The 15290-nt window shown below is 42.2% G+C and overlaps 1 protein-coding gene across 8 annotated transcripts in view; it reads right to left on the reverse strand.

Annotated features, from left to right (window-relative positions):
- Nucleotides 1–135: 135 nt before the first annotated feature.
- kmt2cb (lysine (K)-specific methyltransferase 2Cb) overlaps nucleotides 136–15290 on the reverse strand; it is an 88250-nt gene continuing 73095 nt past the window's right edge. For all 8 annotated transcript variants that reach the window (XM_054769351.1, XM_054769349.1, XM_054769347.1 and 5 more), the window contains 13 exons: nucleotides 13998–14182; nucleotides 13782–13918; nucleotides 13082–13346; nucleotides 12710–12849; nucleotides 12401–12508; nucleotides 11201–12317; nucleotides 10993–11129; nucleotides 10755–10897; nucleotides 9864–10038; nucleotides 5327–5443; nucleotides 5165–5238; nucleotides 3349–3457; nucleotides 136–1970 (listed from right to left, as the gene is read on the reverse strand). In XM_054769351.1, the coding sequence (XP_054625326.1) occupies nucleotides 1875–1970; nucleotides 3349–3457; nucleotides 5165–5238; nucleotides 5327–5443; nucleotides 9864–10038; nucleotides 10755–10897; nucleotides 10993–11129; nucleotides 11201–12317; nucleotides 12401–12508; nucleotides 12710–12849; nucleotides 13082–13346; nucleotides 13782–13918; nucleotides 13998–14182 (2803 nt within the window). In that variant the 3' untranslated portion in view covers nucleotides 136–1874. The remainder of the gene's footprint in view (nucleotides 1971–3348; nucleotides 3458–5164; nucleotides 5239–5326; nucleotides 5444–9863; nucleotides 10039–10754; nucleotides 10898–10992; nucleotides 11130–11200; nucleotides 12318–12400; nucleotides 12509–12709; nucleotides 12850–13081; nucleotides 13347–13781; nucleotides 13919–13997; nucleotides 14183–15290) is intronic.

Raw genomic sequence — 15290 nt, forward strand, 5'->3', positions numbered from 1 at the left:
GATCTCTTACAAATAAGCCAACTTACTGTATTGGGTGTAATAGGGATGAACAAGCAAAAACTATATTAATTAATGAAGTATACAGAATACATCTTTTTTTCTCAGCTTTTGAATATGCAGACATACACAAGAAGCTAACATGTAAAATAGTTTATTTTTGTAAATGTTTCTAAATTCAATTCCACAAACTCCAAACCCCATACTCTGTACACTTCAAAAGGCATTTTCAAAAAACAAACAAAAAAGGGACAGGTTGGGGGAGATCAAAAGAAACAAATGGGACTACTTTACACGACCAAGAAAATGTAGCACAAACACACTGGCAGGATGATGTCATATCATACAAGAGAAGAAAAATATCCAAGGAACAACTTTGTTACAACCATTCATTGAGAAAATATATACAATTGAGTCTTCGGAAAGTTAAAAAAATACATGCCATATACATCACAAGTTCTAAGACTGTCTCCAAAAATTTTTACAGTCGACTTGAAATTGTGCACGCAAAAAACTTGTCCATTTCTACGCATGTGACTTGTGACGTGTCAGTATAAGAAATAGTTCTGATTAAAGACAATGCCTTTCTATCCAAAAAGAGAGAGGGAAGCGACGGTTGCAAAAGATCCCCCATGATTCTTTCTGTCACACAAACACACACGCGCACACGCACACTCCTGGTTGTCTAACTCATTATTAGACACTTGCACCTTCTTTTAAAAGCAACATTAAAAACAACAACAGGTTAATATACGTTGGTGTTCCTATTTGTGTTAAAAAGTTGTGTTTTTAGGGTGGGGGTTCAAAACCTAATTCACAGTTCTTTACAATCAAACCTGATTAATAGCACATGTTTAATGAGTTTCTATTCTGATTCTGGAACTGATCATTTGTTACGTTAGTCAACAAAAATAGTTTTGTTTTTTCTTGAGTGGTTAAAGTGTGTGTAAGTCACAAAAACACTACAGCTACAATACCTTACTTTTACAACAAAAATATTTTGTGAATTATTGTGGTTATTTTACAAATTCTGTACAGAATAATCATAATATATACTCTCAAAACAGAAATAACGCTCGATCTTAAATAAATTTCAATGACAAACAAAACAGGAAGAGGAAACTAATGTAAAAACACCCAACATCAAGAAGGTTAAGGTAGTATTTGGTCGGTTATTCTATACTTTTCTTTATGTACATTTTATACAAAAAGTAACAGCATGTCTTCTTCTGTCATCGTTCTAGCCTTCTTCAGCTCATCATTTGGAGAATAAATCCATTCACTCAGTAATAAATACAAAACCTCTCCACACACATCACATGACAATGATAAAACTGACTCATGGAATCAAGTATTTTTAACGTTTTTTGTGTGTCTGTGTGGATTTTTTTTTTTTCATTTTTGTTTTGTTTTTTTTAGTGCAAGTTAATATTCCCTTCGCAGTATTCATTGCTGTACATTCCTTATTCAGTGATGTCTACATTTAGTCATACATAGGCATACATAATGATAGTATGACAGACACACACGCGCGCACACACACACACACACGCGCGCGCGCACACACACAAAAAAAGGGCCTGCCCTTAGTAAGCAATAAGGCCGCACCCTGCACAGTGCTTTCTCATTCGTTGGTGAATTCCACACCCCGTGTTAGCCAAACACACACTTACAGATAGAGCGAGGAGGCGTAGCTTTAGGACAGCCTCACTCTCACATATGGCACAAGTTGCATCCTGCTACTGTGTTCCATTCATGAACCAACTTGAGCCAGCTCTCTGAGGGCTCAGGCCAAAACTACTTCAGTGTGAAGTCGCTCTTCTGCAGCATCCACAGACTAGAGCACGGAATGCTTTGAGGGTTGTCATTGTCGTCGTTCAGTTGATCCACTTCCTGCATTCGGGAACTCCACAGTGGCAGGCGACCTTGTGCTGACCGCTGCCAACGGGGTCAAACTGGTGGTCGAAACACAGCTGGAGAAGGAGAAAGCAAACGTTAGTATCGCACGTGGCACTTGTCCTGCTCAATAAAAGTGCAGTGGAACATCTGAGATCGTACAAAAAAACTGCAATTAACCATCATATTTTGGGAAAAATATAACTTCCAACTTAAACATAGGATGGTTCTGGCTGCTCAGCACAATATGAGCAATACAATTACATACTAATACATGGCATTAATACATTAAATACTACATAAGGTTTTTAAAAAAAAAAAAAAAATTGAAGCAGACACTTCCCTGTTCAGGCATCTACAAAGAGTAAATAGCTTTACTTTATTTTGTTTAGTTTGATACAGCGATTTGCTTTTCTTTATACTTGTACAGTGAAGAATGTTACAATATTACTTAAAACTATGCCTTTACTGTTAAATAAGGTTTTATGATGGAAAGCCGGGAGCAAATAAAATCATATGGTTTGCTATGGTAAAAACTGCTTCTGTGTAGGCTCTCAGTCGTACAGGAGTTGTCCATAGAGGAAAAGGCTTCTTGAGACGTCATCTGTACTTCTGTGAAGAAGGTGTCGGACGTTTCGCTCCTCATCCGAAGAGCTTCGTCAGCGAACTAATAAGTGCTGGTAGCTTAGGCCTTAAATACAGTAAGAGTGGGCGGAATTGGTGTGCCAACACCCTCCTCCTATTGGTTCGTTACACTAAGCCTGGGCGGAGTAGTGGTATAATCCTATCCTGTTATTAACACCTCCGATAAAAGGGAAGTGTCGCTCCCTGAATTGGGTATGAACGACTCTGATACTGGCTTGTTAGCATCTATTGTTCTGGCTCGGCCCTGCCCTGCCCTGCCGAGCCAGAACAATAGATGCTAACAAGAGTACAGAGTAAAAACTGTTGTGTAGCTAGATGAAGCAGACAAAAAACAGCAGATTTTGAAATACAGCGAGATCAAGGATTGAGTCAGCAACCACTCTACCCGAGCCATGTCTTCTAGTAAAAATATGCAGAATGTTACCATAATGGAAATTATTTGCCACTGGTAGGGGGCGCCACATAAATTGCCCTTTCATTTTCAATGGGAAAACCATCACAAAAAATATTAAATTATAGTAACTGAGAATTTTTTTGACAGGTCTTAGATAGTCAATGTGTCCTGATGAGCTGAATATTTTGATGTTGGATTAGTTTGAATTGGTGGAAATGTGGGAGGAGTTCTACAAAAAAGGCGAAAAAGTAGAGTAGTAAGAGGAATCAATTGATGAAAAATGTGTAAATGCTGCAAATAAAAACAACATGGAAGTCAATCAGAGTCACAGAATGCATTGAGTTCAACTTTGGAGGTTCCACTGTATAGCAAAATCATATCTTTAAAAACGAGAGATAAAAAGTAAGAGTATCCACCTCTTCTCCTTTTTCAACGCGTCGAATGCAGCTGATGATGATTTTGTAACCCCTTTCGAACGTTACCACCTCAGCAACACAGTTTGGGGCACAACAGTGATTGATGTACCTGTTGATCAACAAAGAAAGAAATTAAAAAGGTGAATGCACACATTCTGTGGGGACAGTACATCTGTTTACTGTAATCAGAGAAACAGCTGACGGAACAGATACCTGGCTGGTTGAAGCATATAATTCATTGTTTTAATAGGATACAAATGTGATACAAAGCATTTTGGTCACAGATGTAAGAAATGTCACATGCCAATACATAAAATAGTCAACCTTAACACACACACTGATCATGTACAGTACAAAATACTTTGAACTGGGCAGCCTGAGGCCCTCTGCCCAAAAAACAGCCAAGGTCACGGACAGGAGTGCATTAGACCAACAAAGAAAGGCCAGAGGGAAGGACTTCACTCTCGGCCTGCTTAAACTGATTGTGTACAAATGTGACTGCTTTAGATTAGCGGTTCCCGAACTTTTCACAGTCGCGTACCCCTTCAGACATCTGACTGAAAGTCATGTACACCCTACTAATGCACACTTAAAAAACAAAAACCACACAATGAAACATCTTTATTAAATATCTTTATTAAAGATATTATATATTACTACTTTATAGGGCTGTTTAATATGGATCAAAAGTCATATCCCGATGTATTTAGGTTGAATATCGATATATATATTTTTTAAGCAAGTTGAGTTTAGACAAAATCAAAGCCAAATATGCGTGTCAAGTTGGTTTATTCAAATAAATACTTAACATGAGAATGTTTTTAGAAACTGCTCACAAAGATGACTAATTTAAAACGGAGAGGGTATTATCGGGGTAAGATATGTTTTGGCAGGTTTGTCTTCTGAATTTATTTGTATGTGTATTGAGTATTTAAGTGGTGACAAGCTGAGAGGTAAGATGTGGCGAACTGTGATCTTTATGCACTTTTGCTGTGCTTTGGTCTGCAACAACATGGAAATAATCAGATGTAAACGTAGTAATTATAAATGATTATAAAAAAAGGCACATAATGTACAGAAATCAATAAGGAAATTAATTCAATATGAGGTTTGTGACTGAGCCAAATGGACATATAGCATGAGAATATGCACCAAGCGAAAATGCACAGCAGCACAGAGGTAACATTATTAAAGCGCACCTGTGTGCATTCACGCACAGCATTAACATTTGTGAACAAGAACGAGGTGAAAAGAAGAATAGAAAACACACGTCTGTCTGTGCAGCGTCAGAGAACGTCACACCCACAAGTCTCACTCTGTGTCACACATGGTGTGTTCAAGGACCGCCGAACAAAGTGAAAGTGGACGCAATGCCCGAAGAAAACACATTATTATGAAAGCATACATTTACTTACACGTGCAAAATTGGGAGCTTTCTAACAGTTCATCCAATCAACAAACAAATGACAGGCTCATACAGCTCAGAAAACACATTAATTAGTCACAGCACCACATAAGAAGACCAGCTTTCATTTAGCACACAATATATAGGATCTTGAAAAATCTTCAAATTAAACTCTAAATGCACAACGTTGTCGTCAAACTTACTTATCTAATGCACACAGAACAATGAACAACTTCATTACGTAAATCTCAGTGTTTGGCACTAATGTAGTCAGGCTGTTTTCAATTTTTATTCACATACCCCCTACAGCAATCTGCATACCCCACTTTGGGAACCTTCTGTATACTAAATGGAGGTGCTTAGTTGTGTTAGTTTAGTTGCTAAAGAGCAAGTAGAAGAATATCATGGTACCTTGCAAGCCCTCCTGTTGTAGTTGCATCGACTATGTGCTCGCTGTCGATGCGGAACATAAACACTGATCGATTCTGTAAAGGAGAAGGAGAAAAAAATCTGTTAATTTTAGATAAAGTAAACTAATGCTGAAAGCGGTTTTGGTTTAAAACAGATGCACACCTGAGATCTATAGGCCTTGTCCTTCCTGATGGCAACCTCATTGCGGAGGATGGTTCCAGTGTACTCAATCACCATTGTTTGTTTCTCCATGTCTCGAGCAGCAAACAGCCCCAGACCCTGTAAAATCATTACGATAGATATTAATTGTGTCTAAAGAAACAAAGAACAAAAAGCAGTAGCCACAAACACTAAACAGCATTATCATTTTTATATAAAGAGTGCTCAAATTGTAGAAGTGGAACACTGTTAAGTCGACATCCACGGATTGGCCGACCCATGTCGACATTAGCAGTGGTCGACCAGCATTACATTACATTAACCAAAAATAGCCATTGCTTGCACATTTACTTGGGACTTTCGCTAGAGGCACATGGAGAATGGGCGATTATTTAACCTACGGCAGTTTTTTGATATCGTTTTCCTTTGTGCAAAATTTTAATGGGTGCATTTTGCTAGCTGCAAAATGAAAGAACGGCGGAGACGTCTACTGCTAAATTAGAAAGAAGATTTGGTTCTAAGCCGAAGCGCTGAAGGTAAGTGTTAGTTTCTTTCCTGTTGCCCCGCCCATCCTCCTTTATTTGTTTTTACTGAGTTTGACGGAACCACATCTGCTTTTGCAAAAACATATAAGAGAGATAACAAGTTAACTATACTACACATCGACAAACAGCAACTTGTAATAGAAATTTTATGTCAACATAAGCCAGTGGTCACTCAATTATTTTCTGTTATACCCAACCAGGGGAAATAATTTTATTAACAACCCTCAAATTGAGAACCTGATCATATTTATTTATTTATTCCACTGCTTCCTGCTTCTGTTGAGTGCAGACGTTTTGCTATTTCAAATGTGAATGTTGTGGATATTGCTTTATCTGATCACTTTTGTGTTTTTTTTGACTTGTCTGTTGCACCCAAACCAGAAGGTGTTCAGAGAAGACTCATTAATGAAATGGACACAGTTTACGGCAAGGATTAAGTTTGAAAACTCCCCGTGTTCTAACGTGGATGAGCTGTTGAGCTCTTATAAGTCAAGTGTTGTAAATGTTTTGGATACCATTGCTCCTGTCAAGGTTAGAATTGTAAAAAGTAGGCAAAAGGCACTATGGAGAAAAGAAGAGTCTGCCATGGCACAGAAAAGGGAGTGCCGGAGAGCCAAGTGCAAGTCAAAGCTCCAGATTCATTATAAGGTTTACAAAGAAAAGCTACATGCTTTCAACCAAATCTTACGTAGAACAAGGGGGAGTTATTTTTCTGAAATAACACGAGTAACAACTTTCGTGCACTGTTTGCTACAGTTAACAGATTAACAAACCCTCCAGTTTCACTGCCCTTAACAGCTCATTTCTACATCAAAGTGCAATAAGTTTGCAACATTCTTTCATGACAAAGTTCAAAGTATAAAAAATGCAATCATTTCCAGAACACAAATAACTATTCTGCAACCAGCAAGACGCCTCAAGCTGACACATTTCACACCTGTCATTGACAAAACAGTCAAAGAGATCATCTGCAGTCTGGGTCCATCAACGTGCTGCCTTGATGATTTACCCACTATATTTCTAAAGTCTGTGCTGAGCAATTTGCTACCACAACTCACTCATCTAGTTAACATCTCACTTCAGACTGGAACATTTCCAAAGGCCCCAAAACTGCTGTCATTAAGCCTCTTCTAAGAAGAGCAGTCTTGATGCCACAATACTGAACAATTATCGGCCCATATTAAACCTGCCATTCTTGGGAAAAATCATAGTGTGTATCGACAGCTTACTGACTTTCTCCTCTCTAACAATGTTGTGGATACTTTCCAATCAGGCTTTGGGCGTCATCACAGAACTGAGACAGCTCTGATCAAGGTGACAAATAATATCCATCTGAACACAGATGCAGGCAAAGTCTAACGTTTCTGCTAGACCTGAGCGCTGCCTTTGACACAGTTGACCATATCATCTCATTATAGAAGTTAGAAAAATGGGTGGGAATCTCTGGTACTGCTCTAAACTGGTTCAAGTCCTATCTAGAGGACAGGAAGTACTTTGTTGGAATTGGTAACTGTGTCTCAGACCAAATGGCTATGACCTGTGGGATTCCAATCAATCTTGGGGCCGCTATTGTTAAATCTGTACATGCTGCCTTTAGGCCAGCTAATACGCAGCTGCAATGTGAAACCATTGTCTTTGGACCACAGAAAGAAAAAGAAAGTGTTATTAGCCACCTTGAGAGTTTTTCTTTAAAACCCAATCATGAGGTTAGAAATCTACGGGTAATAATGGACTCAGATCTGAGCTTTAACAGCCACATTAAATCAATAACATCATCAGCTTTTGCCAATTGCAGAGCACATATAGACAAACAATTCACACTCACATTCACAACTATGGACAATTTAGAGCCTCTAATCTCCTAACTGTGAGGCCAACATGCTAACCACTAGGACACCGTGCACCCCCCACATCAAATTACAATAGATGTAATTATGACACAAACAGGCTCATCCAATACACAGTCATAACATTTCAGCCAAGTGAAAATGCAGCTGGAGAGAGTCAACCAAGCCAAGTCAGCAGGCCTGGACCATGTCAACCCCCGGGTTCTTAGGACTTGTGCTGCTCAGCTGACCGGGATCCTGCATTTCATCTTAAACCTGAGTCTGAAGCTGGAAAGGATACCAGTACTATGGAAAACATCCTGCACAGTGCCGGAACCAAAGAAGGCCATCCCATCTGGTCTCAACAACTTCAGGCCAGTAGCCCTGACGTCACACGTCATGAAGGTCCTAGAGAGACTTGTGCTGGCTCAGCTGAGACCCCTGGTGGCCCCTTCCCTGGACACTCTATGCATGTCAACCTCATGTTGGTGTGGATGATGCCGTCATCTACCTGCTGCATTGTGCTCACTCTCACCTGCATGGTGGGAAGGGCACTGTGAGGCTAATGTTCTTTGATTTCTCCAGTGCCTTTAACACCGTCCAGCCTTTTCTGATGAGTGAGAAGCTCGGGAGCCCCCTGTTTGATACTGTGGTCAGTAGTGTAAGGGCACCACAGGGGACTGTCCTGTCTCCATTCCTGTTCATTCTGTACACCTGATTTCCATTACAGCTCTGGGTCCTGCCACCCTCAAAAGTTCTCTGAAGACTCTGCAGTGGCTGGGTGTACCAGAGATGGACAGGAGGGGGAGTACAGGACAGTGATTGCTGACATTGTAGAGTGGTCCCAGGCAAACCACCTGCTCCTGAATGTGGACCAAAGACCAAAGGGTTGGTGATCGACTTCAGGAAGAAGGTGACTCCAGTGGAGCCCATCAACATTCAGGGCTGGGAGGTAGCAGTAGTGGACCACTACAAGTACTTGGGAGTACACATGAACTGCAGACTGGACTGGAAGGACAACAGTAATGCTGTCTGCAAGAAGGTCATGAGCAGACGCTACTTTCTGAGGAAGCTTATGTGCTTCAATGTGTGCAGCAAGCTGCTGGTGATCTTCTACCAGTCTGTGGTAGCCAGTGCACTGTACTTTGCTGTGGTTTGTTAGGAGAGCAGCACCAGCAAAAAAAGACATAAACCGGATGGACAAACTGCTACAGAAGGCCGAACAAGTTATCGGCACTCACTTGGAGGCGTTTGTAACAGTGAGAGACAAGAGGACACTGGACAAACTGCTCTCCATCATAGACAACCCCACCTACCCACTCCATCGGACAATAGAGGGGTAGCAGAGCTCATTTTCCAACAGACTCCTCCAGTTTTGTTGCCACAGTGAACGCTACAGAACTTCATTCATTCCACACGCCATCCAGCTCTGCAATACCTGTCTGTAAAATATAATCCACAACATTATGTTGCTGTACTGTCTGTCCTTCCTTGTATGAAGTGTAAATTTACTTATACTACCGGTCAAAAGCTTTAGATGGTACAAAGGTAAGTGGTGAAGGTTAAAAAAGTTAAGGTTACCCAAAAACCTCAGAATTAATACAAAAAGGCCTGTTTTAGAGACCACAAAATGGGTCAACAATTTAAAGCTGTTCTGCAGAAATGGAGGTTGATCAAGCCTTGGCAGGTGGTGCAACTAATACCGACAGGTGTTCCAAGTTCTGGGGTACTTACTACCTCGTCTGTCTGAATAAAAACAGTGTTCGGAACACACTGTGGTACTATACCCTGGTGAACAGCATTGTACCGGAAAAAGTAATTTGTTGCTACCAAAATGGCAAGAAAAAAGGGAATTAACAATGGAAGAGAGACAGACCATCTTAACACTTAAAAATGCAGTTTTTTCCTCCAGACAAATTGGAGTGTTCTCAAATACTGTTGACCAGTAGTGTACATTTTTACACACTATTTGTAAATATGCCAATCTTGATTATCTTATATTCTTTTTATGTTATTATATTTGATTAATTTTGCACTGCATTGTATTTAAGAGTGTCTGTCTTTTTCTCCTACAATTAAGCAACTGTAACCAAAGAATTTCCCTTGTGGATCAATAAAGTCTGTCTAAGCTAAGACCAAAACAGCTCACATTTTCGTGTAAAAACTCACTTGGATGCGGGAGCGGGCCAGATAGACGTTGGCTCTCCATTCGCTCTTCATCCAACGGTACTGAGAAGACCTAGGATGCACAACAGGAGGCTTGCTGTGGGGGGCGCCACCTTCTCCCTGAGCCACATTCTGGTTGGACCTGGCACTGCTGCCGGAAACAGCCTGAGCCTGGGGCCTTTTTAGGAATATATACAAGTCAGTAATGTAACAATATAAAAATGTACTAAACTATTACCATAATTCCCGGTATAAAAATGTATTAAAATATTACCATAATTTCCAGTTTACTACTAATCGTTTAAATACTGTGCCGCTCGCCAGTCAGCAAGGAACCGGTAGCTCTTTCTTTGGCAGGAGCCAATCACAAGCTATAAGGGAACTCACGACAAGCTTGTCAACCCATCGGAAAGCGCAGGAGGTCATTACTCAATATAACAGTCTGACTCACGGTGTCACCTTAAAAAAAACCCGCTAAAATCATCAAACAGCAACTTAACACTCAAAGGTAGGTAAGAAATATACAAACCACGTACCAATACAAGTTCAGATTAAAAAACAACTATTTTAACTTCTTCCCATCATGCATTGCTTCTCATCAAAGCAGTTCATTGGCCATGGCTGCCGGGCCCACTGCAATGATTCATTCAGCTGCCCGTGTCCATCAGGAGGAGCCTCGCTCTGGCTCATGATTGGCTCCTGTGAAATAAAAAGCTACCTGGTCCTCACAGACTCGTTGTGTGCCACAATATGCCATTTTATGACATGGACATCTGCGGCTTATAGTGTGGTTTGGCTTATTAAGTACAAATATGTTTTTCTGTCTAAATTTAGTGGGTGCACCGGTGCTTCTTATACAATGGAAATTACAGTAATGCTTTCAACACTTGTTACCTGATGACCAGTGAGGTACGAGGAGTGATGGTTCTAGGTTGGGCTCTGGCACTGCCGGCTGGATTGAACACGAGAGGCAGCTCCACGAGAGGGTTGCGTCCATAACGGAATGAGTACCTGTCACAAGCCTCCACTCCAGGGAGCTAAAATTAATCAGTAAATTAATACATTTTTTGTTCTGACATTGTTTTATGATGTGCAATGCAGTCTGACTGGTTCTCAGAGAGCTCCTACAAACCGATTCAGTGATCTTGGCTACGGCGGACGCTGTGAGCCCAAACAGGTCCTCCCCTTTAAGGTAAATTGGGAAGAGCTTCAGTGTGCCTGATTCAGTTCTTCTTTCAGAAACAGGACCAAGAACCTTATCCCACACGCCTAATTAGAACAAAATTACATTAAGAACAAATAACACTTTGATTATGACAAATTTATCTGTGAGGACAAACCTTTAGCAGAGGAGTCAGTCAGAACCAGATCTTGGTAGCCCTGTTCAATGACTCTGATGGTAAAATCCGGTTGTCCTTCTCTTTCCTCGACAGTGCAGACATATCGGCAACGGCGATTGCCATGGCGCATGCTCCAGTAAATACGACAAGCCTCATACCCGACTGGAAAGATGGCAGCTGAGGAGTGAAAGGCTGACATTTGCAGGGGGGTGAGCTGGCCGATGGCATGTAGCACGAGGCTCCCTATTCTGAAGGTGTAGCCCAGCTCTGGCTGTTGCACGGCTGTGGCCATCTGACGCAATTCATCCCTTTGGATATAGACGCGCCGAAAGACGGCAAAGCAGCGTAGCTCGTGCTCCAGCGCTTGTCCAGCTGTGCCTCGAGGCCTGTGTGCGTGGCATAGCATGGTCTTGTCCTTGAAGAAGATGCACTGCGCTTGCAGGGCACAGGTGAAATGGTAGACGTTGGTGCAGCGTAAGCGATGGCAGCCGCTTGTAGCGCCCATCTGCTGGCAGTAGACACAGCGTACTGTTTGGCCACGACGCAGGGCGAGTTCCACATTGATGAGGGCGCCTGCTTGCGTCTCGTACACCTCTGTGGACCACAGGGCACAGTTGAGATGCACCCACGCATCCAGGTCAAGATTAAGCAACCGAGCAGGACCATCAGTAATTCCGTCTCCAAACTGGTGGCAGAAACAACAGCGCCGCTGATCCCGCAGTGAAGCAGGAGGCCTTAAGGAGGCACCAAGTTTCTTCAGTAGGTCATCAATCTTATCTTCATCTGGGAGTTGAGAGTTTCCTCTTGGCACAACTACCTGGACGGTCCACTTCCTCCATCGAAGACCCTTTTGTCTCTTTACTTGGTGCCAGCTCTCGTGGGATCTTGGCCGGGCTTTTAGCTTCACGGTCACTTTGATGGCGTCAGACTTTGTCTCCATCTTGGGTGTCTCACCAGCCATAGGGAAGGGGATGGGAGGGGTGGACGGGGGAGAGTGCTTGGGCTCAAGCTGGGCAAGACAATGAACACCCATTGAGGACATGTTGTTGTTGTACTGGTGCTGGGCTTTAGAAAAGCTCTCAGTCTGATCCGAGGCCGGGAGAAGGCTCAGTGATTCCTGAGAGAATGAGAATGACAACCGTGATGCAATGCATTTGTCCCACACTCACTGTGGCGTTTATGCATTAATGTGCTACAAACCTTTGATTCTGTGGACGATCTGGACCGCACTGATGACGAGGAGCAGTAGAGTAAGAAGCAGTTCTTACTGCAGAACACCAACTCATCTTTGAAGCGAACTGCAGGTTCCTATTAAAAATGATACAGGTACAGGCAAATATTTAGAAGTTGAGTGCTCAATATATGTGAACGCTCAACATGTGTCAGAAGTCTACAAACAGATAAAAGGATATCAAATATATAAATGCAATTTAAATCATAACATTATTCTCAAGTTCTCAAGACAGAAGTCAGGGTATTTCTGTGTGACCGAACAACATCCATACTAACCTTCATATGAGACGGCAGATCTTTGATGGATTTCAGCACTCCATTCCCCAGAACCACTACTTTACAGTTGCGGCACCACTGAGGTTTACATCCAGGGCTGCCAGGAGTTCGCTGGTCAGGTCCTCGAGCTATAGCAGAGCCTACAACAAATATTACAAATGGTTCACAAAACAACTGCAGTTATACTGCAGCAGTGTGGTAGTATATAAATCATAAATATTAACTCAATTATCATGCCAGTCTGTGGTAAAAATTGTCTGTTCTATCTATTCACAGATCACTGTATTTGAAACTACAATAAGTCACTGTATAAAAGCTTTTTATTTCATTCATTGCTCCGTAAAGGTCAGGAATGATTGCTTTTTTCCTCACCTGGGCTGTTTGGATGGAAGCGGAAATGATGTGCGTGCTGTTGCATCATTCCCTGTGGTCCACCAGGCCTGATCATCTGTCCCGGCCGACCGTGAAGGCCTCCATTGTCTCCTTGTCCATGAAAAAGAATGGGAGGACGAACGTCCACCCGTGGGCAAGCGAGCATAGGGATGGACCCCCGGTCTGGGGTGCTGCTGACCTCATAGCTGCTGGGAATTTTGACACAAAGCAGCTCGGAAATGGCTGCCACCACACCAGTGATGTTCTGAGGAAGAACAAAAAAATTTAATGATCATGTGTTGGAATTGTACATTTTGGTGTGAAACAATATACAGTTTTGAAGGGTTCTTTGATCTACAGTACTGTGTTCCACTGCAGGGCTTGAATGTGCCACGCAAATACTATAATGTTGTTGCAAACAAACAAAGCCATTAAATTAATCACAGAGGAGGCACACAACAATAAACAATAAACAAGGAGGACATTCAGCAATAGATGTTTTTTGTCCTTGGCGTGTGGTTGTTTACTACAAGAGCTTTACCTTTCTGTTGCTACCCGAAAATGATGATTCTCTTCACTTGTACCATAAGGGTAGGTATGGTATGGATTTCATTAACCAAGCCAACTTTTGACAATGAAAACTAATGCTGACGGACAGAAATGAAAGTTAGCAATCTCCACTAAATTCAAGTAGTTTTACCTCTGCTGCAGCTGGCCTCAATGTGATGGCTACAGAAACCAGCCCAGGTTTGGCATCATTAGACATGGGTCCAAAAGGGGATCCAAAGAATGTTCCTGAAGATTCAGTCTTTATCTCGTGCAGTTTGACTTCTGATGCTAGGAGGCAATATTGTTACAGACTGTTATAGATATTATGACAAAAAAGATTTTTGCTGATGCATTAGCAAATACCTACCTTTCCCGTCAGGCGCAGGAAGCATGGGTAGAACAGGGGAGAGGCAGGGGGAAGGCGGCTCTTGTTTCACCAGTGACAGGTCTGGATAACGACTGATTTCCATGCCAACAACACTCTCGGGGGATGAGGATGGAACAAAACTGTCAGGTGTGTCCCTTTCTTTGCAAAGCTCCTGTCCTCTGTTACTGTTAGTTTTCAGGGACAAAATAATCATCATGCACCACGGATACATTTATGCAGTAAAAGGGTATGAAAATATGATCAAATGACAAAATGTTAAGACTAGTTGAAAAATTGCAAGAATTCACATTTTGCACTGTGAGACATGAACACATGTCTTTCTCTTTTCTGTGCGTTGTAAAGATATAAAAACAGATAAACAGAGAAAGCTCACTGCACGTAATGAGACACGCCTATGCTGCATACAAAGACCGCTATTAATTCATTCAATACCAAAGACGTATTTATAAGTCACTTATGGCACTTTTAAGCTATAAAAACGGCCACAAGGTGGTAGTAGTGCATTTGATAAGACCTCGGCGGGGATCATGTCAATAGAAGAAACACACAGAAGGAAGAAGTGAGAGAGCGTAGCATGCAGAAGATTACACATTGTAGGGAAATGTACATACATACACAGTTCAGATCCAAATGTGAAAATTGTAAAGGTGGCAGAAGTGCATTTGATAAGAGCTCGGCAGGGATCATGTCCATGGAAGAATCACACATGACAGGAAGGAGGAAGTGAGAAAGCGTGCAGGAGTGTAACGTGCAGAAGGTCACGCATTGTTGGGAAATTTTAACGCATGCACACACACACACACACACACACACACACACACACACACACACACACACACACACACACTTCAGTTCAAAATGTCCACTTATTCATCCACTGTCTTCTGCTTATCCGGGTCACGAGGCAGCAGTCTCAGTAGGGAAGTCCAGACTTCCCGGTCCCCAGCCACCTCCATCCATCCATCCAACTTCTTCCGCTGAGAGGTTGGGTCGCGGAGGCAGCAGCCTAAGCAGGGAAGCCCAGACTTCCCTCTCCCCAGCTACTTTGTCCAGCTCCTCCCGGCGGATCCCGAGGTGTTCTCAGGCCAGTTGAGAGACATAGTCTCTCCGACCTGTTGTGGGTCTTCCACAAGGCCTCCTATCGGTTGGACGTGCCCGGAACACCTCAGCAGGAAGGCGTCCAAGAGACATCTGGACTAGATGCCCGAGCCACTTCAACTGGCTCCTCTCGATGTGAAAAAGAAGCGGATCTACTCTTATCCACTCCTGGAT

Source organism: Dunckerocampus dactyliophorus, chromosome 2 (assembly GCF_027744805.1).
Source record: "Dunckerocampus dactyliophorus isolate RoL2022-P2 chromosome 2, RoL_Ddac_1.1, whole genome shotgun sequence".
NCBI lineage: Eukaryota > Metazoa > Chordata > Actinopteri > Syngnathiformes > Syngnathidae > Dunckerocampus > Dunckerocampus dactyliophorus.